Raw genomic sequence first — 25,272 nt, forward strand, 5'->3', positions numbered from 1 at the left:
GAGTGGTATTATAAATTGCTTATTATATGCAAACTCTACAAACGACAAACATGCATCCAAGACTTAATATTCTAAAAAATAATAGCCTTAAGCAAGGCTTCTAATGTTCTATTAACCACCTCAGTTTTGTCCATCTATTTGAGGATAACATGTAGTTGAAAACAACAATTTGGTACCCAATTTACCCACAATACTTTCCAAAACTGACTTAGAAATTTAGCATCCCTATCCCTAACAATTATTTGAGGGATTCCATGTAATCTTAATACTTCCTTAAAAAATAAGCCAGCAACATGTTTTGCATCGTCCGTCTTATTGCATGCAATAAAATGAGCCATCTTATTAAATTTGTCTACCACAACAAAAATACTATCTTTACCCTTTGTAGTGTGTGGTAAACCAAGAACAAAATCCATAGATATATTACTCCAAGGTTCGTTAGGTACATTCAAACGAGTGTACAATCCATTTGGTTGTGATCTAGATTTAGCTTCTTTGCATTTAAAGCATTGACTAACTTATGAACATCATGCTTCATTTTCGCCCAAAATAAGTGTTCATGCAACATATTATAAATTTTATTAATCCCAAAATGTCCCATTAAGCCACTACCATGTGCTTCTTTTACAAGCAAATCTAAGCTTACTTTTCTTAAATAAGAATTCATGAAACACATCATAATCATCCGCAACTGTTTTTGTAAGACAAACTGCCTAAATAATTCCAAAGTCTTGGTCATCTCGATATAATTCTTTAATATGCTCAAATCCAAGAATTTTTGCACTAAGAGGTGTAAAAAGATGGTACCTTCTAGATAATGCATCAGCTACCACATTATCCTTATGCTTATATTTGATAACATATGGAAATGTTTCAATAAACTCCACCCACTTTGCATGCCTACGGTTCAGTTTGCTTTGACAAAGATACTTCAAGCTTTCATGATCAGAGTGGAGCACAAATTCTCTGGGCCATAAGTAGTGTTGGCACCTGTGCGAACTAAAGCAAACAATTCTTTATCATAGGTAGGATGGTTCAATGCTGCCACATTTAGTTTTTCACTAAAATACATTACGGGTTTTCCATCTTGCATCAAAACAGCACCTATGCCCAAACCACTTGCATCACACTCAATTTCAAAAGTTTTATAANGTTTGTGAGAACATTGCCCTTCTATCCTCTCCAACTCTAGCCAAACAACTCACTTTCTTTCCTCTTTTTTTTTTTTTCCTTTCAATTTCATTCTTTTTTTTTCACTATGTTTTTCTCTGACTTTTCTCTATTTTTTCACNAAAAGTTAGGCAAGACAAGTAATGGTACATTGGTTAATTTATTCTTAAGCTCATTGAATGCATTCTCTTGCATATCTCCCCCATTTAAAAACAACATTCTTTTTCACTAAGTCATTCANTAACTCTGGTTTTTCTTTCAACTCTTTTTCCTCGAACTCTTTCTTTTTTTCTTCCAACTTTAATTGATCAGTAAATACATTTGCAGAACTCAAAGGTACAAAGAGTGGTTTTTCTACCATCTTTTACAAAAGAATACCTATTCAAATAGCCATCATACATAACACTCTTGTCAAATTGCCATGGTCGGCCAAGCAATATGTCTCCAGAATGCATTGGTAAAACATCACAAACAAGTTCATCTTTATATTTTTCCAAAGTAAAAATATTAAAGCTTGAGAAGTTACCTTCATTGTTCCACTGTCATTNCCAAAACTAACTTAACACGCTCCACATGCTCATGCAGAGTCTTTGAATAAATTAAAATATCATCAAAATACACAACAACATGCTTTCCTAAATATTCTCTCAAAACGTGATTCATTAANAGTACTTACGACATTGGTGCAACTTCCACTATCAATTACAAGACTACAAGGAGTCCCCTTGACTANGGTTTTCTATTCGTCTCCTACATGCATTCTAATATGATGATATCCAGATTTCAAGTCAATCTTTGTAAATAAACATGNAAAGTACCAAATGACTCCCATCTTCCGGTTCCTCCTCATACTCCTGGATTTCTTCTTCAACTAGCTCTTCCTGGTCACTTTCCTCACTATCTGTGACAACTTGTCCATTCTNTTGGTACAGAACATGGACTCAAACTCTCTCGTATATAGCACTTCTCCATTAGCTCCTCTATTGACCTTTGAATTTCTTTAGTCTCAGTTGGGTTGGCTCTATAAGCTGGCCTATTAGAAATGACTGCCCTTGAAATGAAGTCTNAAATCTATCTTTTCAATCTTTGCATTCTTTTTCCAAGTGTTGAAAGTAATAGACTTTGAAATACCATACCTTTTGAAGTTCTCCTTCTCCCAAGCTAGTTGCCCTTCAATTTTGACAGCAAGGTGTAACAATTCTTGCATATCAAAGTACGCTTGCCTATCCACTTGATGAGCAAGTTGTCAGTTTAACCCACCAAGGACCATTGTATCTTCCTTATCTTCATCAATACATGCTCTATTCAAAAGGGCCTCCATTTCTTTGTAATATTCTTCAACACTTTTGGATCTCTGTTGCAAAGTATAGAGTTTTTGCTTGAGTACTCGAGAATAATGCTTAGGAATGTACCTTTTTCTCATTAATGTCTTCAATTCCTCCCACGTTTCAATTGGTTCTTCATAATTTCTCCTCCACTCTGATTTCAAAGATGTCCACCATATAATGGCGTAATCACAAAATTCAGCCACAGCAAGTTTCAACTTTCTTTCTTCACTGAAATTGTTGCAATCGAAAACATGCTCAATTTTGCTCTCATATTGCAAATACTCCTCTGGATCAGATCTCCCATAGAAAGTTGGAATTTTTAGCTTTACTCCTCCGACTCCTCTTTCTTCTCCTCTCTCATACTGGTACTCCCTCTCAATTCTTTTTGGTACTAAAATTTCTCTACCCCTTCTTCTGACTCTTCCTCTCCCTCGACCGACATCTCTCCCTCCCCTAGGACTATGTTCCGCTAAAAGGGTGACATTGTCACTTCTTCATTTTCAACTCCTTCATTCAAGAGTACTTCCCTCCCTTGAAGATTACCTAAGGCTATTTCAATTCGCTCCATCCAGTCTGTCAATGTACTAATAACTTGATTCAAACGAGTAATTGTTCCGACCTGTGCTTCTCTCCACCTAGCTTCATTGATCTCCCCTCCATTTCCTCTGTCTTGGTTCATGATTGTACAAACAGTACTGGAATATGTTTAGGACCTCACACACTCAACTCACTAATTTTACACTCAGGGACACTCGTGTTTATACACACAAAGGTAGGCTGTTTGGGAAAGTGACTAAATTATGATCAAGGTAGGCTAATATATCGGTAAAGCAATTCTTATAGTAGCAAGCTATTCAAGGCAATCAAGATAAATTAATTATGAAATAACAACAAAATAAAACAAGGAGTGAACAAACAAATAACGGACACGAATATATTTTTGGATAGAATTGCACATTGAAAAAAAATCCAAAAAGAAAGGATGTGAAGATTTTAAGAACCATCTAACTCTCCTTTTTACAGAATTCGGGAAATTTAGAAGTTATCTTCAAGCATAGGTTATGAGAAAAAAAAATATCAAACACAACCGTTCTAGATTTAGATGGATTAAGAAAAAGATGTGAATCGAAGTTTATTTGATCTTCAAATAAACATGCAAATGATCTAAAAAAAATGATAAAGATCGTTTATAATCATAATCGTAAGAACAAATATGATGAGATTTTTTTTTTCAAGATCTAAACGTGATCTTTAGGAAGAAAATGATAACAAGGTGAAAAGTTGATGAGTAATGGCGGAAATGACATCAAGAAAATAAATGGATAGATTTGAAGAAAAGATAAACAATAGCATAAAGTAAAGATAAAATCAATTCTAGAGTCGGCCACAAAGATGTAAACCTACACTCTAATACCAAATTGATAAGGCAACTCTAATCCTCAGCCCAACGATCTAAGTTTTGTTAAACCAAGAACCCTTGAATCAAAGTAATTAACACCTCCGTATACGAAATTTGGATCAACCAATAGATAAGGCTAGAATTAGATTACCTCTTACAATCGAAAATCTAGAAGCAAGATTTGGAAACCTTATTCTAAATTGAGTCACTCCACAATCAACTTGATAAAGACTTTACTGAATGACTCGGGTGCAATTCTACCACAAAAATTGCTTGAAACTTAGAAATGGCAAATATGATGCTCGAATTTCTAAGAAAAACGTCTCAATTTGAGATCTGAATTACATTCATCCACGAATCTGATTTTTACATAACATATTGTGGGTATTTATAGTCTCCCGACAAAAGACGTTTGTGGCCGGGATTCAATCCCGATTCCCTTTAGTTAATTTTGACCATTTGACCATTGCAAAATGAAAATGAGAAAAAAAAACAATAAAATCTTCCAATAAATGTTGATATATTTGAGTGGCTAAGAAGACAAATTTGAAATCTATTGGGCTTCACTCGTGTAGGTTCATACCCTGTCAATCGTATCAACTTTTAATTCTAGAAATGATGGTTGAGCCGAGCCGATCCTATTTTGTAGATGAAGAATGAATGTTTGTTGAATCTTCTTCGCCTTGGATCATGTAATAGATCCAGTTGGAACATTTGGAACACCGTGATTCTTATCATAAGTTATGACACCTATAAATTCAACAATTGCCTAAGCCATAGGTCCAGTTGGAACATTTGGAACACCGTGATTCTTATCATAAGTTATGACACCTATAACATTCAACAATTTCCTAAGCCATAGGTCTAGTTGGAACATTTGGAACACCGTGATTCTTATCATAAGTTATGACACCTATAACATTCAACAGTTGCCTAAGCCATAGGTCTAGTTGGAACATTTGGAACACCGTGATTCTTATCATAAGTTATGACACCTATAACATTCAACAATTTCCTAAGCCATAGGTCTAGTTGGAACATTTGGAACACCGTGATTCTTATCATAAGTTATGACACCTATAACATTCAACAGTTGCCTAAGCCATGACACCTTATAACATTCAACAGTTGCCTAAGCCATGACACCTATAACATTCAACAGTTGCCTAAGCCATGACACCTTATAACATTCAACAGTTGCCTAAGCCATGACACCTTATAACATTCAACAGTTGCCTAAGCCATGACACCTATAACATTCAACAGTTGCTTTGTTGAAAGCTGATCTTCCTCTTCCGCGTCCTTTGCCCTATAAGTTTCTCTTCCTCTGTTACTTATTTATGTTTGACCTTCGACTTCCAGAACTTTCTCCTCTCCATCAATGCTGGATATTCAAAAAAATTGTTCATGCACCACTAATGAATTTTGTAATTCATCGATGGACATGTTATCAGTATCTTTTGATTCCTCAATGGATACTATAAGTAAATTTTTTCAAGGTACGTTGAAAATTTCTACAATTTTCTTTTCTGGCATATCTTCTCCATTGCTTCTCATATTGTTGGACATCATCATCACTCTTGTAAAATAATTAGTAATACTTTCATCCTTCTTCAACTTTAGGATCTCAAATTCTCTCCTTAATGCATTAAGAAGAGATTTCTTCACTTTTGGTTTCCAAACTTTCGCTTCATTGAATCCCAAACAATCTTGGCTGTGCGACAATTCAAGATTTGTTCAAAGAGAGTACGATCATTTACTTAGAAGAGGTAATGTTTTACTTAGTGATCTTTGAGTCTAGCATCATCAAGGTGCACCTTTTGTGCCTCAGTCAACATTGTTCCTTCCACTCGTTCTAAAAAACCAATCTCCACCACACTCCATAGACCCTTTTCTCTGAGCAAATTTTCCGTCACCTCACTCTAGTAATCATAGTGACCATCGATGTAAGGAATTTTCGTTAAAGTTTTATCTTCACTCATACTCTCTATATTTGATCACTCAAAAATTGCTACTCTTCAAAGCCAGTAGTGGCTCTAATACCAATTGTAAGGTATTGACAGAAGAATGACTAAGCTAGAAACATAAACAATTGAAGTTTCAAGTGGTAAGACATGAAAGGCGCAACAAGTCCGTTAGTAAGCTTGGATGCTCGGTTACATGAAAAATGCCAAAAAAGTTTCATTGTACTACTATTATACTAATTCAATTTGACTAGTATACAACTTATTTACAAGTAAAAGTTTCATGGTTGCTTTTTTTAAAATATGATATTTTTTAAATTTTAAATTATTTATGTTTATATTGTTTCTATTTTTAATTCTTCTTGTTAATAATAATTATTAACATTGACTACTAAGAAAAACTTTTTAAAAAAAACTTAAACATATTCTTTATAATATATTTATTGAAATTTAAATCAAAATTTAATTGTTCAAAATTATTTTAATTTTTTATTTAATAAAAATAAATTAACAACCATTAATGTTTTAATTTAAAATTAACAAATGCAATAAAATGGTTAGATAGAAGTAATTAGAGAACTAAACAGATATTATTTGTTTAAAATTTCACGTTGTAGTTTTACACTAAGAAACTACGTCTGTTAGAACATTTTTGTCGCTTGCACAATTTATTTATAAATTTAAAAACCCTATTTCAAGGTTTAGGGTGCATTTTCACACATAGTTCCTATAGTTATAGTTCAAACGGACCCTTGTTGAGAATTTCGACCAACTCTTTTAAACAAAATTAATGTGTTTGTGTCATCGGAAAGAAACGATCTTGAAAGGTGATAACATCTTTGAAAAGGATTTCCACAATTTCCAACACATTTGCTAGAGTCATATGCACCTATGTAGTCACAGGTCGCACTAACCGTTGCTAGCCATCCTAGCCATGAAAGAAGACCAAAATTGGTCTATGCTTCGCCCATTTACCCAAGCTTGGCCTTTGCCCATTTTTTGTATGTCCAACGCTACGAAGTCCGTTCTTGAAGGGGTCTTAAAACTTGTTTTATATCATGTCATATGCCTTCTTATAGATTTGTATTTAATCCACTCCTTTCGTTGTAAAATAACTTCATTTCTCCATTTAATCCAATCTTATAACACTATAATTTTGATGAAAAATCAATTGTGACATTTCTATTTCCAATTAGATAATGAGACACCGTCAATTTATGTTGATACTTTATCACATATGCATCGTAATTCTTCGGTCCAACTGTGGCAAGTCAAAAGGGTTTTGGTGTTGGTCCCTGACTTTAATAGGATGGATTTTTCAAACACAAAACTTTGGACATTACTCGCCTTGTGACCAAATGTACCTTCCATTTATGAAAGCATGAAGTACCCTTTGTATTCACTTAAGAGTCACATTTTAAAGAGAAGACGTTGTATTTGTGTTCAAAATTTGTCATGTATGGTAAGTAGTCGCTGGAATCAACCGTAGTTGCTTTTTGTTCCAAAAGAAGTTTTGCCTTAAGCTTACAATTTCCTTGTTGAATCTTAGGATTGTTAGGAGCAAAGTTAACACAATAACACTCCTAAAGTTAACACAATAGAATCCATTGCATGTATAGGTTGTCGGGCATCAGGTTGCTGACACATGATCCATGGAATGTCAATATTGAGAGGTTAAGTCATTTGAGTGCACCAATTGATATATGCTTCTCCTGCAACTCCATAAGAAGGTGTCGTCACATTTCCATACTCATTCTCTATTTGAGCTAAGATTATTGCCCTCCTTGTGTGAAAGAGGTTGACTTGTTTAAACATATTCCCTATTATTGTGAAAGTTTGCATTTCATTCGTGTACACTTGGTTGTCAGTTCGTAGTTGGATTCCCAACATATTGTGCAACCACAAAGGAAATCCTCTGTAGTTCTGCTCGGTGTCACGGTCATGCTCGTCCAAGGCGTGTTGCCCATGACAAGCCCAACCCTTTATGTCTTTTCATATTCTAGTGTTTTACTTTTATATTTCTAGGCCTATCAGACATGAAGTGCCTCAGAATGTACTATAGGGGGTACGACTAGTTGTCAACTTCTCCCTACCCAAGGTTATATACTGTAAGCCGTTGTTATTTCTCTCTTGCTTGCTTATATAACGTCTCTTTCGAAAATCTCTCTCTGCCCTCGTTTTCTAAAACCTTCTCTTAAAATCGAGGCCAGAAGCTCGAGCATACGTCGCTTGGCCGTAGGCGACGCAAGAACGAATTGACTTACCTCACTTGTCGTTAGAAAGTGAGTGCCGCACAATCGCAAGTCCACTGCCATTAAAAGTGCGATTGTGACACTCGGTGCACACGTAAGGACCAATCCTCGTGACAATGTAAAGTTCATCATCTTAATTGCATATCAAGACCCTAATATTGAGGCTACTTATTGAGTGGTTTACAACATTTGTAACTTTGTTCTTTGGTCACTTCGTGAATGCAATTCAGCAAAACAACCTTCATAAATATGAGGTATCACCTAAGAAGGATTTTTTTGTCTTTTTATTTTTTTGGGTTTAAAAATAAATTAAATTTGAGGTAAGAATCAATGGTGGGAATTTAGGCCACGCGTCCTTTTGAAAGAAAAAAAAAAAGNGGTTTCCAAACTTTCGCTTCATTGAATCCCAAACAATCTTGGCTGTGCGACAATTCAAGATTTGTTCAAAGAGAGTACGATCATTTACTTAGAAGAGGTAATGTTTTACTTAGTGATCTTTGAGTCTAGCATCATCAAGGTGCACCTTTTGTGCCTCAGTCAACATTGTTCCTTCCACTCGTTCTAAAAAACCAATCTCCACCACACTCCATAGACCCTTTTCTCTGAGCAAATTTTCCGTCACCTCACTCTAGTAATCATAGTGACCATCGATGTAAGGAATTTTCGTTAAAGTTTTATCTTCACTCATACTCTCTATATTTGATCACTCAAAAATTGCTACTCTTCAAAGCCAGTAGTGGCTCTAATACCAATTGTAAGGTATTGACAGAAGAATGACTAAGCTAGAAACATAAACAATTGAAGTTTCAAGTGGTAAGACATGAAAGGCGCAACAAGTCCGTTAGTAAGCTTGGATGCTCGGTTACATGAAAAATGCCAAAAAAGTTTCATTGTACTACTATTATACTAATTCAATTTGACTAGTATACAACTTATTTACAAGTAAAAGTTTCATGGTTGCTTTTTTTAAAATATGATATTTTTTAAATTTTAAATTATTTATGTTTATATTGTTTCTATTTTTAATTCTTCTTGTTAATAATAATTATTAACATTGACTACTAAGAAAAACTTTTTAAAAAAAACTTAAACATATTCTTTATAATATATTTATTGAAATTTAAATCAAAATTTAATTGTTCAAAATTATTTTAATTTTTTATTTAATAAAAATAAATTAACAACCATTAATGTTTTAATTTAAAATTAACAAATGCAATAAAATGGTTAGATAGAAGTAATTAGAGAACTAAACAGATATTATTTGTTTAAAATTTCACGTTGTAGTTTTACACTAAGAAACTACGTCTGTTAGAACATTTTTGTCGCTTGCACAATTTATTTATAAATTTAAAAACCCTATTTCAAGGTTTAGGGTGCATTTTCACACATAGTTCCTATAGTTATAGTTCAAACGGACCCTTGTTGAGAATTTCGACCAACTCTTTTAAACAAAATTAATGTGTTTGTGTCATCGGAAAGAAACGATCTTGAAAGGTGATAACATCTTTGAAAAGGATTTCCACAATTTCCAACACATTTGCTAGAGTCATATGCACCTATGTAGTCACAGGTCGCACTAACCGTTGCTAGCCATCCTAGCCATGAAAGAAGACCAAAATTGGTCTATGCTTCGCCCATTTACCCAAGCTTGGCCTTTGCCCATTTTTTGTATGTCCAACGCTACGAAGTCCGTTCTTGAAGGGGTCTTAAAACTTGTTTTATATCATGTCATATGCCTTCTTATAGATTTGTATTTAATCCACTCCTTTCGTTGTAAAATAACTTCATTTCTCCATTTAATCCAATCTTATAACACTATAATTTTGATGAAAAATCAATTGTGACATTTCTATTTCCAATTAGATAATGAGACACCGTCAATTTATGTTGATACTTTATCACATATGCATCGTAATTCTTCGGTCCAACTGTGGCAAGTCAAAAGGGTTTTGGTGTTGGTCCCTGACTTTAATAGGATGGATTTTTCAAACACAAAACTTTGGACATTACTCGCCTTGTGACCAAATGTACCTTCCATTTATGAAAGCATGAAGTACCCTTTGTATTCACTTAAGAGTCACATTTTAAAGAGAAGACGTTGTATTTGTGTTCAAAATTTGTCATGTATGGTAAGTAGTCGCTGGAATCAACCGTAGTTGCTTTTTGTTCCAAAAGAAGTTTTGCCTTAAGCTTACAATTTCCTTGTTGAATCTTAGGATTGTTAGGAGCAAAGTTAACACAATAACACTCCTAAAGTTAACACAATAGAATCCATTGCATGTATAGGTTGTCGGGCATCAGGTTGCTGACACATGATCCATGGAATGTCAATATTGAGAGGTTAAGTCATTTGAGTGCACCAATTGATATATGCTTCTCCTGCAACTCCATAAGAAGGTGTCGTCACATTTCCATACTCATTCTCTATTTGAGCTAAGATTATTGCCCTCCTTGTGTGAAAGAGGTTGACTTGTTTAAACATATTCCCTATTATTGTGAAAGTTTGCATTTCATTCGTGTACACTTGGTTGTCAGTTCGTAGTTGGATTCCCAACATATTGTGCAACCACAAAGGAAATCCTCTGTAGTTCTGCTCGGTGTCACGGTCATGCTCGTCCAAGGCGTGTTGCCCATGACAAGCCCAACCCTTTATGTCTTTTCATATTCTAGTGTTTTACTTTTATATTTCTAGGCCTATCAGACATGAAGTGCCTCAGAATGTACTATAGGGGGTACGACTAGTTGTCAACTTCTCCCTACCCAAGGTTATATACTGTAAGCCGTTGTTATTTCTCTCTTGCTTGCTTATATAACGTCTCTTTCGAAAATCTCTCTCTGCCCTCGTTTTCTAAAACCTTCTCTTAAAATCGAGGCCAGAAGCTCGAGCATACGTCGCTTGGCCGTAGGCGACGCAAGAACGAATTGACTTACCTCACTTGTCGTTAGAAAGTGAGTGCCGCACAATCGCAAGTCCACTGCCATTAAAAGTGCGATTGTGACACTCGGTGCACACGTAAGGACCAATCCTCGTGACAATGTAAAGTTCATCATCTTAATTGCATATCAAGACCCTAATATTGAGGCTACTTATTGAGTGGTTTACAACATTTGTAACTTTGTTCTTTGGTCACTTCGTGAATGCAATTCAGCAAAACAACCTTCATAAATATGAGGTATCACCTAAGAAGGATTTTTTTGTCTTTTTATTTTTTTGGGTTTAAAAATAAATTAAATTTGAGGTAAGAATCAATGGTGGGAATTTAGGCCACGCGTCCTTTTGAAAGAAAAAAAAAAAGAAAAAAAGTGAATAAAAAGAAATTAAAAAAGGAGCGCAGACAATTATTACCAGACATTGTGAAACATGCGGTGAGGGGTGGGTGTTGCGCCGACTTAAAAGCCAAAAAGAAAATAAAAAAAATTAAATAAAGGGAACTGTAAAAAGACAAAAAAGACCCTAAGCGGTGCGTTGGTATAAATTAAAGCAAAATACAAAGAATGGTTTCTTCATCCGTCGAGAAACTCTGCGAACCCTAGCTCTCAGATCTGAACGCAACCTCATTCCAACGCCATGGCGAGCTTTGACGAAGCCCCCCCCGGCAATTCCAAAGCTGGAGAGAAGATCTTCAAGACCAAATGCGCTCAGTGCCACACTGTCGACAAAGGAGCTGGTCACAAGCAAGGTCCTTCTTTCTCTTACTCCATTAGGCTCTTCTTATTCATATGTAAGAATTTCTTTGCGATTGGAGATCATTTGGTCTCTGTTGGTAATATGAACGTATCCAACCGTCTTCGGGGATCGTGACGCTGATTTGAGCTAGCTTCAACCGATCTGATTGTTCTCTCTCTCTTTCTCTCCCCCCTCCCCAGCGCACTAGGTTTATAATAGTTAGTATCGGCCTTGATAAACACTTTTCGTGGAATCTCACTTGTCCTTGTCCGAGAAGGAAACCCCGAAGGCATATATATTTTGGTTATTTGATTTGATGAAACGAATTTTAACATTTAGAAACGTATACTATTATAGAAGCTATTACTAATATATCATATTTATATCTTTTTAAATTCTGGTTTTTTAGAAATTGTTATCATCTATTAACTTGGTATGATAAGGTGGTATGTTTTTGTTTGATGTGATAGACATTGTTCAATATAAATTCTGATCGAGGTTAACGATTTAATCTACATTTATCTGTGTCCATTTTTTGTATATTTTCTATTGTGGTTCTAGCTGCTATTCTTGTTATCTTATTTGTTATGATGATCAAGTTTTAACATCTCAACCTGGATGAAAATGTTGGGGTCTTAATTTAACAGAGATAAATGACCATTGAAGTATCGATTAAATGTCGGATGTAAATTTCTGGCTAAGTTACAAACAATGAATTCTAAACAAAAAAACATCGTGTAAATCAACATTTTTTAACTTTTAAAACAAGTTAAAATGACTATTTGACATTTTTTTTCCTCTTTTCTCTTTTTTTATTATTATAAATTTTTATGTTTCATGTTTTTTTTTTTAAATTGTATAATGGAAATGATGAATCACCCCTTTTGTTGATGTCAAATCCATGGATGTGGAAATATCGATGGAAATGTTGAGTCGATGGAAATTTAATTTACTGATAATGATTATATTTGACACTTTTAATTGGAGTAGAATTTGATCTCACCCCCCCGCTGGGTCATGGGGGAAAATCAGCTCTTCTTTGTTAGTATTTAAGTCGACACTAAAACTAGCAACGTCACTTGGATCTTGCAGGTCCCAATTTGAATGGGCTATTTGGACGGCAATCTGGTACAACTCCTGGATACTCTTACTCCGCTGCCANACCAAATGTACCTTCCATTTATGAAAGCATGAAGTACCCTTTGTATTCACTTAAGAGTCACATTTTAAAGAGAAGACGTTGTATTTGTGTTCAAAATTTGTCATGTATGGTAAGTAGTCGCTGGAATCAACCGTAGTTGCTTTTTGTTCCAAAAGAAGTTTTGCCTTAAGCTTACAATTTCCTTGTTGAATCTTAGGATTGTTAGGAGCAAAGTTAACACAATAACACTCCTAAAGTTAACACAATAGAATCCATTGCATGTATAGGTTGTCGGGCATCAGGTTGCTGACACATGATCCATGGAATGTCAATATTGAGAGGTTAAGTCATTTGAGTGCACCAATTGATATATGCTTCTCCTGCAACTCCATAAGAAGGTGTCGTCACATTTCCATACTCATTCTCTATTTGAGCTAAGATTATTGCCCTCCTTGTGTGAAAGAGGTTGACTTGTTTAAACATATTCCCTATTATTGTGAAAGTTTGCATTTCATTCGTGTACACTTGGTTGTCAGTTCGTAGTTGGATTCCCAACATATTGTGCAACCACAAAGGAAATCCTCTGTAGTTCTGCTCGGTGTCACGGTCATGCTCGTCCAAGGCGTGTTGCCCATGACAAGCCCAACCCTTTATGTCTTTTCATATTCTAGTGTTTTACTTTTATATTTCTAGGCCTATCAGACATGAAGTGCCTCAGAATGTACTATAGGGGGTACGACTAGTTGTCAACTTCTCCCTACCCAAGGTTATATACTGTAAGCCGTTGTTATTTCTCTCTTGCTTGCTTATATAACGTCTCTTTCGAAAATCTCTCTCTGCCCTCGTTTTCTAAAACCTTCTCTTAAAATCGAGGCCAGAAGCTCGAGCATACGTCGCTTGGCCGTAGGCGACGCAAGAACGAATTGACTTACCTCACTTGTCGTTAGAAAGTGAGTGCCGCACAATCGCAAGTCCACTGCCATTAAAAGTGCGATTGTGACACTCGGTGCACACGTAAGGACCAATCCTCGTGACAATGTAAAGTTCATCATCTTAATTGCATATCAAGACCCTAATATTGAGGCTACTTATTGAGTGGTTTACAACATTTGTAACTTTGTTCTTTGGTCACTTCGTGAATGCAATTCAGCAAAACAACCTTCATAAATATGAGGTATCACCTAAGAAGGATTTTTTTGTCTTTTTATTTTTTTGGGTTTAAAAATAAATTAAATTTGAGGTAAGAATCAATGGTGGGAATTTAGGCCACGCGTCCTTTTGAAAGAAAAAAAAAAAGAAAAAAAGTGAATAAAAAGAAATTAAAAAAGGAGCGCAGACAATTATTACCAGACATTGTGAAACATGCGGTGAGGGGTGGGTGTTGCGCCGACTTAAAAGCCAAAAAGAAAATAAAAAAAATTAAATAAAGGGAACTGTAAAAAGACAAAAAAGACCCTAAGCGGTGCGTTGGTATAAATTAAAGCAAAATACAAAGAATGGTTTCTTCATCCGTCGAGAAACTCTGCGAACCCTAGCTCTCAGATCTGAACGCAACCTCATTCCAACGCCATGGCGAGCTTTGACGAAGCCCCCCCCGGCAATTCCAAAGCTGGAGAGAAGATCTTCAAGACCAAATGCGCTCAGTGCCACACTGTCGACAAAGGAGCTGGTCACAAGCAAGGTCCTTCTTTCTCTTACTCCATTAGGCTCTTCTTATTCATATGTAAGAATTTCTTTGCGATTGGAGATCATTTGGTCTCTGTTGGTAATATGAACGTATCCAACCGTCTTCGGGGATCGTGACGCTGATTTGAGCTAGCTTCAACCGATCTGATTGTTCTCTCTCTCTTTCTCTCCCCCCTCCCCAGCGCACTAGGTTTATAATAGTTAGTATCGGCCTTGATAAACACTTTTCGTGGAATCTCACTTGTCCTTGTCCGAGAAGGAAACCCCGAAGGCATATATATTTTGGTTATTTGATTTGATGAAACGAATTTTAACATTTAGAAACGTATACTATTATAGAAGCTATTACTAATATATCATATTTATATCTTTTTAAATTCTGGTTTTTTAGAAATTGTTATCATCTATTAACTTGGTATGATAAGGTGGTATGTTTTTGTTTGATGTGATAGACATTGTTCAATATAAATTCTGATCGAGGTTAACGATTTAATCTACATTTATCTGTGTCCATTTTTTGTATATTTTCTATTGTGGTTCTAGCTGCTATTCTTGTTATCTTATTTGTTATGATGATCAAGTTTTAACATCTCAACCTGGATGAAAATGTTGGGGTCTTAATTTAACAGAGATAAATGACCATTGAAGTATCGATTAAATGTCGGATGTAAATTTCTGGCTAAGTTACAAACAATGAATTCTAAACAAAAAAACATCGTGTAAATCAACATTTTTTAACTTTTAAAACAAGTTAAAATGACTATTTGACATTTTTTTTCCTCTTTTCTCTTTTTTTATTATTATAAATTTTTATGTTTCATGTTTTTTTTTTTAAATTGTATAATGGAAATGATGAATCACCCCTTTTGTTGATGTCAAATCCATGGATGTGGAAATATCGATGGAAATGTTGAGTCGATGGAAATTTAATTTACTGATAATGATTATATTTGACACTTTTAATTGGAGTAGAATTTGATCTCACCCCCCCGCTGGGTCATGGGGGAAAATCAGCTCTTCTTTGTTAGTATTTAAGTCGACACTAAAACTAGCAACGTCACTTGGATCTTGCAGGTCCCAATTTGAATGGGCTATTTGGACGGCAATCTGGTACAACTCCTGGATACTCTTACTCCGCTGCCAACAAGAATATGGCTGTGATATGGGAAGAGAAGACATTGTATGATTACTTGCTTAACCCCAAGAAGGTAGATACTCTCTATTTCTTAACACTTCTTAACGTATGGCATTTGATTTAGAGTTGGTTTATTTCCCTGAGTTTTCCAGATGTCTTACTTGCCGATTAAGTGAAAATAATTGTGAACACACACCTAAATAAGCGTTGCCATGTTCTGTACTTGCTATCGGTAGCCTTGTTCTTCATAATACTTGTCCAACTGAGCAACAACTGATGAAATATTTTGGGCTCTTCGATCAACATGTCCCACCTTTTACCATCTTCTCCCTGGAGCTTTGTTAAAGTACTTTTTTTAAACATTTCAAATAGCTTCAATTAAAAGTTATCCATGGAATCTTGCACCTTTTCTACTTTAATATAGTCAAAACAAAGCCTCCCCCCACTTGGAGTTTCAATCTTGATTTAAGCTAGAATCAAAATCACCCTTAAAATTTCTCTCTTATATCTGAATATGCTTCAGACAATCTAGCATGTTAATATTTTTTTTAGCACATTGAATTTCATGATTTTCTCCAATGGCGTCTTAAGTCTCCATTAATAGAAAACACACTGGTCTCAACATAACCTAATGGTGAACCTGCACATTTGGGCATTAGTTGCGTTCCCCCCCTTGATCTTTCTTGTCCTCCTTTTGTGGCTGGGTTTGTCCCGAGTCCTGTTCTCTTATTGGAAATCCTTGTTCACCCATAAGTTTCAATGGCTTTGGTTGGTGGAAAATTTGGTCTCTTCTTTTGCCACTCTTATTTCATGGACATAATTACGAAGGGAGCAAAAATTTCTTCTCTGCTCTCAGTTTGGCATGAAAGATACTCAAAAGCTTCCAAAGAAAGTGAAATAATCTTGGTGGTAACTTTTGAGTGGAAGTATCAACTCTTGCTACATCATTTATAAAATGTGTCTTCAGAGCTGTATTTCACCAGGTTGGTCTTCTGTGTCGGAGTCCCTAGGCAATCTCCCTTTTTTTGGAAACTTGTAATGGCACTACTACTCAGATGTGGTTGGTTCTTGACCTCCTTCCCTTAAAGACACTAAAGTCCTTTCTCTTTGTTCCTTGAAGGTCATTCTTTCAAAAGTGAAAAGGTTTTGTGCATCAATGAATTGTGGGTTATTTTTGGCTTTTATGGCTCAAAGGGAAAGGAACACCACCGTTGTTTATAACAACGGAAAACCCATGTTTGGCTCATGGCTTTTAATTGAATCACCGCTGTATATTATCCATTTAATATGTTAAAAGTAAAATTATACATAAAACTTTGTTGAATATATCATAATATTTCTGTTTTGTAATAGATAAGTAATTTCTAAGTAAAATAATACCATTGTCAGGCCTTAATCTTTTTGAATAATTATTTTGAAATATAAATATTTAGTAACTTCTCAAATTGTTGGTATGAGTTTTTTAGCATATGAATCTTTGTTTAATAGTGTTCTAAACTCTTATGCTTGCTATGGTTTTGAGGAATGCGAAGTTGTCAATTTTGAGTGCTCTCAACTCCATGAATTTTGTAGACGTTCTAACAAAAATTTTGCTGTCTATTATCACACAGTATATACCCGGAACGAAGATGGTTTTCCCAGGGCTGAAGAAACCGCAGGATCGTGCCGACCTTATTGCTTATCTGAAGGAATCAACTGCTTAATGATACGGTGCTTCCGCCTGTCTAGAATTTGTTCACACCCTTTTTACTCCCTTCATTAAATAAGAACATTGAGGTTAGATGGAAATTTGGAGGTCACGTACAAAGTAATTCTCTGTCAGACAGATTTGTCTTGTGAAAATCACAAGAGTTCCCTTTTTTTCATTAAATTCTTATTTCCCTTCGCTATTATACATCATTTGCAGAGTTCATCCATTTGTAGCTTACGTTGTTGGTTTGTGAACATAACTGCTAAACTTTTTGGCAAAGCCGGTTATGGCAATCTTTTTTTCATAATAAATAGCACGCTTGTAAGAACCTATCAATTCATTCATCAATGCTTTATTAGAAAGAATACGCTTATGGTGGATATAATTTTGGTATTTTTGCAATGTAGTCATGAATATCTTGGATGTTAGTATGCATATTTTTGACATTCAAATGATTCACATGGGCACTTCCTCTTCTGTTATTTAGTTAACTTGCCAGGTCAACAACTAAAATATCAGGAGACATGACAGGAATTTGGCTCCATGAATTGACAAGACAGGTAGAGAAAAGTAGTAAGGATTCAGTTGTAGCGTCTACTCTTCATGAAATGACTAATCATAAAGTTGTATGGTTCCCACTTCTTTAGGGATGGCTCTCCATGAGAGAAAATTGGTGTACCTAAATAATTTTGAAGTTGTCTCAACAATGTGTTTACCAGTCGGTAGAACTTCAAAGCTGTCTCAAAACGAAATCAGTTTCTATTAAGTTGTATGGGTTTGGACGGTTTTAAAGGTTTCTTCACTGATAGAGATTTATTTCTTGCCTGAGATTTATTTCTATCAAACAAGGCAAAAGTCAATTAACTCCGCTATCATTTGATCAAGACTTATTGTATTACTTTTCATACTCGGATGTATATCTTGGCTTGTAGATGTTAATGATCATTCTAATACTAGAACATGATAGATCCTTCTCCTTAGATATGTATGATTGATTCGTTGCCAAACTTCACGTTTCCAATGAGTTCTTCATCCTTTACTGTCATCCGTGCATAGAAGGGTAGCATCCGTGCATAGAAGGGTAGCACGTAAGCTTGAGTATTTTAAGAAATATTTAGTAAGTCAACTTATTACATATAATGATGGGACTTGTCCTTTTTAAAACTGTAACATGGTGGCAGATTCCAACGGTAAGGTTGTACACCTAATTAGAAGTTAATGTCACCATTTTTTCGTTAGTGAAAGATCAATTTTATCCTTGAATTCATGTGAACATTAAAGCCTGCTATGTTTAATGAATACAATGTCAGCTAAGATACCATTTAATAGATACTATGATTTCATAGTATATTTGAGAATTATTTACATAAATTAAAGTATACATTTGTTATACTTAAAAATGATTTTTTTTTTCTTTTTCTATTTTACCTCAAGATAACCATCCTTTGGTTAGTCTATGCACTTCTACAAATTCTCATCTATACACCATGTGAGTATTTGTTTAAATTCACATCAAACCCTATTAATATACAACCACGTTACCTTAGGTTATACTCATTAAATTGGGGTAAACTATTTCTAAAACTCACAAAAAAATTATTAGTATTTAATTTATTAATAGCATTTGATAAAAGAAAAGAAAGATCTAAAATAAGACTTAAACCTCTTCAAATTATATCTCTCCAAAAAAACTAAATTGGTAGGTTTAGTGAGATATTGTCATAGTGTCTTTGTGGTCACGTCTACAGTCATGACCGCGTCACGACCTCTGCTTTCCATGTTGTAGTTGTCGCATCCCTTTCTACTTGAAAAGGAAAAATCAATTGTGTTCTTTTTTGGTCAATGTGAGCAACTCTGTGTGTACAAGTAAGAGGTACTTCTACTCGTCTCTAGCATCATAGCCACAAAGTCTCTCATCATGGGCCTTAAGACAACAAACGACCTCCTCAATCGACATGTTCTTGAGGTCATGGAACTGCTCGATGGAGTTAACGATCTGCATGAATCTCGAAAGAACTTTTTTATGATAAAAATTTCGTTCGCCTTGTCGCCTAACGAACAAATGTCAATGACAATCATCATTGACTTCATAGCGAAGTCATCCACCGACTTACCATCCTTCTTGTGGATAGCCTCAAATCGCTCTTCGAGGTTTGTACCTTAGTTTCCTTGACCCGCTCTGCTCCCATATGCATTGTTCACAATGTCTCTGACGTTGCCTTGGACAAGTCCTTCTCTGTCAACTTGAGAAGGACATCTTTTTTTACTACTTGGTAGATGGTAGGAAGAGTCATCCTATACATTTGCTCCTTGATGTCGTCACTATGTTGTTAAGTGATGGCATTTATTTTAACATCCTAACTCTGATACCAAATATTGGTTGACCCTTGATCGAAGCACGCAGAAACAAATAATCGAAATAGGATGAAACATTCACAAAACACATTTTTTTTATTAAGATACCTTAATCACAATGCGACTTCTAAAATAAAAAGTATAATTGATTGCTATTTAAAAAAGACAAGCACTAATAAATTTTTACGGGATGATTAATAAATTGTATCACACAAATTATGTTAATGGTTTATTAATCTTTTATGTATGACTATCACACTCCATGATTCAAATGTAATGCTTAATGTTTGATTCATGACTGGTTCAATTCTTAGTGAATTATTGGAATAAATATTGATGATGGTTTTATGAATATGGTATTAATAAGAAAATAAGGTGTCTTAATCATGTCACAAAAACTTCATAATAGATGATACGATTGTACCATACATATTTGGATTTAGAGAGTTTTCAATGTATTTTTCAATTTTAGAGTCAATAGTTCGTGGTCATTGCAGTATTAAAAGATAGGAGAGTTACAGCCTTTCAATTGATCTTAAGTGTTTGATGTTTATTTTCAAGATTATAAATAGTCATTCATGTTATTGCATGTTATTGCTTTATTGCGAAGATTTTGGAGATGAAAAGAAAATGTTGCATATTATGCTTTTTCAAGATTTATCTATTATTATTTGTATTTCAATTATCATTATTATTTGTATTTCTTGTGTTTATATTTGCGTGTTAGAGTTTTTTAAGTAGCCTGATCAAGCAATTTAGTGAAATTTAGTGAGAATTTTCTTTATTATTGATATTGATCATCGACGTAAATCTTTCCAAAACTTTCTGTAATACCAAAATTGAAGGAATGCACAACAAAAGCTTGAACACGAAGCCAAACTTGGACTAGACCAGTTCTTCCAACAAATCCTTAATTGGTCATTTAACTCCCATTAAATTCCCTTATGCATTAAGTGAATGACTATCACAAACCTCCTCAATTAATTGAAAGCTAACCCTTAAATTAATAAGTTAGAGTTATAGAACCTAACTAAAAATCTTGAAAAATCAGTAGCCATAACATGAATAATTCTACATTGAATATTTTATACTCACTCATACTACGGATGGTTTATGACCCAATAGTTTATGAGGTAGATCATTGAAGGTCGTAACACTAATGCAAACTATAAAATTAATACAAAGCTTATTACATCAAGTACAAACTATAAAGAAATGCAAGCTAGCCATGGTGGCAAGCACTTGGAAATGATGAATTATTTGGTGAATGTATGTGAAAGAAAAAAAACAGCCATTATTTCACTATAGATCCCAAGGGTTTAGAGGGGAGAGACTTGATGGGAAACTTATTCACAGCCGACCATTCGTAACAAACAAGTTTGAGAAACTGCAGTACTTATAACATAAAATTCTTTAATGGAAGACAGAGCTACTGGTTTCCTGTTATGGGGCCATCCCGACCTCTCTTGAAATCATCCCAACCCCTTACCCATTGTTGCCCAGGCGGTGTTCGTGTCTCGGGTGAGGCATGTTTGTTGAGATTGTTCATCACCTTCTCTTGCACATCAGTAAATACCTACAAATAGATGCTCTAATTCTAACATCACATATTTTTTAGTCCAAACATAAAAAGGGAAACACTAGTTTGGATGCTCACAGGATTTGTCTTCACGGCTTCAGGGGGTTGCTCTTGGCCAGTTAACCACTTCCATAGATCTGGATTTTCCTGAACAACAGAAGAACACACATACAGATACTTGCAAAAGAAATAAGCAGTATCCAAAAAAGTAGTCCTCAAAATCATTTACAATAGATTTAAAAGAATGAAAAAAAAAAAATGAGAAACTGAAATCACCAATACCCAGTTTCTGCAGATGGACTGAACTGAAATCACCTATTTTGTTGGTAAGGAACACTAACTCAAACCCTTCCCCACGATTTTACTACCCATTGATGTAACTTTCACACTTATTGAAACTATCTCCTCCACCATTCCCTTTGTCACCAGGCATTGGCGGTTACCCTTGATTTTAATAGTTAGTGGACTAGTGCCATGAAGGCCCTAGAATAGCTGGCCAAGGGGATAGAAATGAGTAGGAGTGTGGACGGGTAAGGTTGGGTTGGGAAAAATTATTTGACCAACCCAAAAATGATGACCCGAATAAACTTCACAATCTAATCCAACTCTCTCCATAATCGGTGAGTTTACTATTATTCGTTTTTGTAGTGGATCTCCAACTATCTGTCAACCTTCCTAAGAATGGGTGTTGACAGTTGAATAGTGAAGTGAGGATTATTTGTAGACATTCAAGATAAAGTTGTATACAACCTAAACATTCAAGAGATGGGGACTCTCCCCACACAAAACATAGCCAACAACACACAAACATATAACTTCTAATAACCGCCTTTGACCCCACATGACAGAAACCCCAACTTCTCCATTCAACTTCCTTCAAGATTGATGATGTTGTTGTCTTTTTTCCTTCTTGAATAAATAAATAAATAATGGATAGTTGGTGGAATTTGAGGTTTATCAATACTCCACGCCCAAAGTTTTGACAAACTCACGACAATGTTTATGGAATTGGAGGTTTATGAAACAGATAGTTGGTCAAACTCAACATCTCCACAATGTTTGTCCTTACTTCATCGTTTCTTCATCTGTTAGCCACCTCACCTTCTCATCGGCTATATCTTTCTTCTTTCCTCCATTGCTTCTTGATCGCCTACCTTATTACTTCTCAGACCATAAACTTGGATTCTATCATTGTCACTTCTTCTCTCCACTTTTTTCATATGGCATTTACTTCGTTGACGTCGTCCATATCACCTTTCTAACCAAGAGACAGTCAACAATCGGATTAAGATTTGGAATCCGGATTTGGCACATGATGGCTCTAGCATATTCCCTTACATCCTCTGCGACATGATCATGTCTTCTCAGACCATAAACTTGCCAAACTCTTTAGATTCTATCATTGTCACTTCTTCTCTCCACTTTTCATATGGCATTTACTTCGTTGACGTCGTCCATATCACCTTTCTAACCAAGAGACAGTCAACAATCGGATTAAGATTTGGAATCCGGATTTGGCACATGATGGCTCTAGCATATTCCCTTACATCCTCTGCGACATGATCATGTTACTTGCTCCTCACTTTTAAGAGTGAAGGCTATCCCTACAAACTAACAAAAGCCCTTCCAACATGCTTGTCCTCACTTACATGTACGAAAAGTCCTAGTAGATCACCCAATATAGAATTGCTCCAAGCAAACCATGCTTAATTATGAAGTTACTTTCAGTTTTTTAAGCTTTCCTTAACCATCCTATTCTCAAGATTGTTCTCCTTTGGATGTGGTATCAGTCATTCATACCCCTCATTTACTCAAGTGTTACACTCGTCCCCATCATCTCCGATTCCACCAATAACTTCTTGTCTTAATAGATTCCCTTCCCTCCGGTACTATAGAGATTTTAAATTCATCATTCCTCTAGCATTTACTACTTTTGTGGGGAACCGACATAATCACCACAATCACCCATGTCGAACTTGAACTCTCATGTATATCCATTGCCAACTACTCAGTCTTGAGTCATTGTTTGCAGCATGCCTTTAAGCTCGGCAATGTCCTTCCAGTAGCTTCCACCCTCTCTTCTAATCCCTTTTTAGTCATATTTTTCAACTCCAAGATGAACGTGCTCTAATACCAATTCATTAGGTACCTGAACACAAGATCACAACAGAAAATAGAAATATAGCTATAACTATGTTGCAATATCAATGAAAATATTTCAGAGGGCCGTCTCTTTCCCAAGTCCCAAAATGGACACTCCCCAAAATGATTTACCCTCCCAGAAACTTCGAGTCCTCTTAATTTATAACCCAAACCCCCCTTCATCAAACTAATTACCACTTAACCCCTTACTATTATCTTACTAATATTTCCAATATATTCCTCACTAGTACCCTCCCATATTATACAAAAATTTGGCTTGAGAAACCCAACGTGCCCTTGTCATCATCTTTTCAGCGGTAAAGATATGCCACAACACATCCTCCTCCGGTTTTTTGCATGTTTGCATCATATGCTGTGCTTTTCTGCCATTCAGTGACTCATCGTTTGAACAATTGTGTCCAAATGTGGCTCATAAAAACCTTGAACTTGTCTTGGCCTGAAATTTTTATGCAGGTGCAAATCAACTCCATAATAACAAAAGTGGATTCTTTAATGTTTTCTTTCTTCTCTCATTTCTCAGAGCTACATTCAAGCTCGGAATGCCGCCCCACGAGGGAGGGATAAGAATGGGATGAAGATTGACCAGATTGACCAGAACCATCACTATCAATCTGCCCTCATTGATGAGAAGGTGACATAGAAAATCATGGTGCAAAATTTGGGCAAATACATGACGAAAAAAGACGAAACATTCCATGTGGCACTAAGGCCTCCACCCAGCTATGGATTAAAACTAACTAGGGCTAGAACACAAAACATAGAAAATAACTATAAAATATGGGCATAAGACTAGATTACCAGGTCAAGAACTTTAATTAGAGCTCTAATACCATCTGCATCCAAGGAATTGATGTGATCTTCTACCCATTTTCCAAGTACCAAATCCAGTTCCAAAAACCCCCGTTGTTTGCTCCGGTACAGCAACCTGTTGAATCCAACAACCAAAAAACCTTGTCAATCGAAACAAAATTGCCAAAAAAATTAAGAGAAAGAAAGCAAGGGGGGTATGAAAGTTAATGATGCAAAGGAAGTGAGATTGAACCTATTGAACAAACGCCTCTTGCTCTCTTCATTTGAGAGATCGATATCTGTGAAAAAAGGATTTACAGTCGTGGAAGAGCAACGAAAACGAAAGAAAGAACCATGTTGATTCTGATTGCGATTTGGTAATCGCCCTTGTAGATTCTCCAACAATATATAAGCGGTAGGCAAAAGGGTCATCGATTTGCTTCTGAAAACGGTGGAGGAGGGTTTCAGGTACAGAACTTGATGAGCTTTGAGTACAGCCCTTCTGAACGTCGCCATTCGTGTTTTGAAAACTATAATAAGAGGATTGGGAAAAGAAGAAGAAAATTAAAGGGCAGAAGAGAAGCAAACGTCGTATCCGGAAGAAGAGGTGGTTGGCGTGGTTGGCGTTGGCGTTGGCGTTGGCGTTGGCGTTGGCGTTGGCGGGAGAGAAGGGAGAAGGAATCCGGAGGAAGAATGAAAGGTGTGGAAGAGAGAAAGTGGAGAAGGGAGACGTTGTGTGTGGTGGTTGCAGGAACAGGAGAGAATCGAAGCAGTGGTTGTTGTGGCCTATGTCTGCCCAATACACGAAACGGGTTATGGCCAGAGGGGGGAACGCGTAGAGAGTCTAGAGACCTAGTGATTGGGGTTTTGTCCAGCCTACTCAATATGACCATTTTACCCCTTTGAGTGATTTTGACTCAATTTTTTAATTTTTTCTTTTTAATATGAAAA

General features: G+C 35.7%; 2 protein-coding genes across 2 annotated transcripts; one reads left to right on the forward strand and one right to left on the reverse strand.

Moving 5' to 3' along the window:
- Positions 1–14,412: 14,412 nt before the first annotated feature.
- LOC111793220 (cytochrome c) lies at positions 14,413–17,767 on the forward strand. The gene is made up of 3 exons (XM_023675004.1): positions 14,413–14,605; positions 15,685–15,818; positions 17,356–17,767. Exons 1-3 carry the CDS (start codon positions 14,494–14,496, stop codon positions 17,446–17,448), a joined length of 339 nt encoding a protein of 112 aa, XP_023530772.1. The 5' UTR covers positions 14,413–14,493; the 3' UTR covers positions 17,449–17,767.
- Positions 17,768–20,998: 3,231 nt separating this feature from the next.
- LOC111793152 (succinate dehydrogenase assembly factor 2, mitochondrial) lies at positions 20,999–25,138 on the reverse strand. The gene is made up of 4 exons (XM_023674905.1): positions 24,575–25,138; positions 24,331–24,457; positions 21,448–21,516; positions 20,999–21,366 (listed from the first exon to the last, which is right to left on the reverse strand). The coding sequence occupies exons 1-4, from the start codon at positions 24,835–24,837 to the stop codon at positions 21,220–21,222; spliced, it is 606 nt and encodes a 201-aa protein (XP_023530673.1). The 5' UTR covers positions 24,838–25,138; the 3' UTR covers positions 20,999–21,219.
- Positions 25,139–25,272: the final 134 nt, after the last annotated feature.

This window comes from Cucurbita pepo, chromosome LG01, assembly GCF_002806865.2.
Source record: "Cucurbita pepo subsp. pepo cultivar mu-cu-16 chromosome LG01, ASM280686v2, whole genome shotgun sequence".
NCBI classification, from domain to species: Eukaryota; Viridiplantae; Streptophyta; class Magnoliopsida; order Cucurbitales; family Cucurbitaceae; genus Cucurbita; species Cucurbita pepo.

Coding starts and splice junctions, on each gene's coding strand:
- LOC111793152 (XM_023674905.1), bottom strand. CDS start 24,837: ATGGCGACGTTCAGAAGGGCTGTACTCAAAGCTCATCAAGTTCTGTAC. Junction 24,458..24,574: donor AAGAGGCGTTTGTTCAATAG/GTTCAATCTCAC, acceptor TGGATTCAACAG/GTTGCTGTACCGGAGCAAAC. Junction 21,517..24,330: donor TAATTAAAGTTCTTGACCTG/GTAATCTAGTCT, acceptor TCTGTTGTTCAG/GAAAATCCAGATCTATGGAA.
- LOC111793220 (XM_023675004.1), top strand. CDS start 14,494: ATGGCGAGCTTTGACGAAGCCCCCCCCGGCAATTCCAAAGCTGGAGAG. Junction 14,606..15,684: donor AGGAGCTGGTCACAAGCAAG/GTCCTTCTTTCT, acceptor TGGATCTTGCAG/GTCCCAATTTGAATGGGCTA. Junction 15,819..17,355: donor ACTTGCTTAACCCCAAGAAG/GTAGATACTCTC, acceptor ATTATCACACAG/TATATACCCGGAACGAAGAT.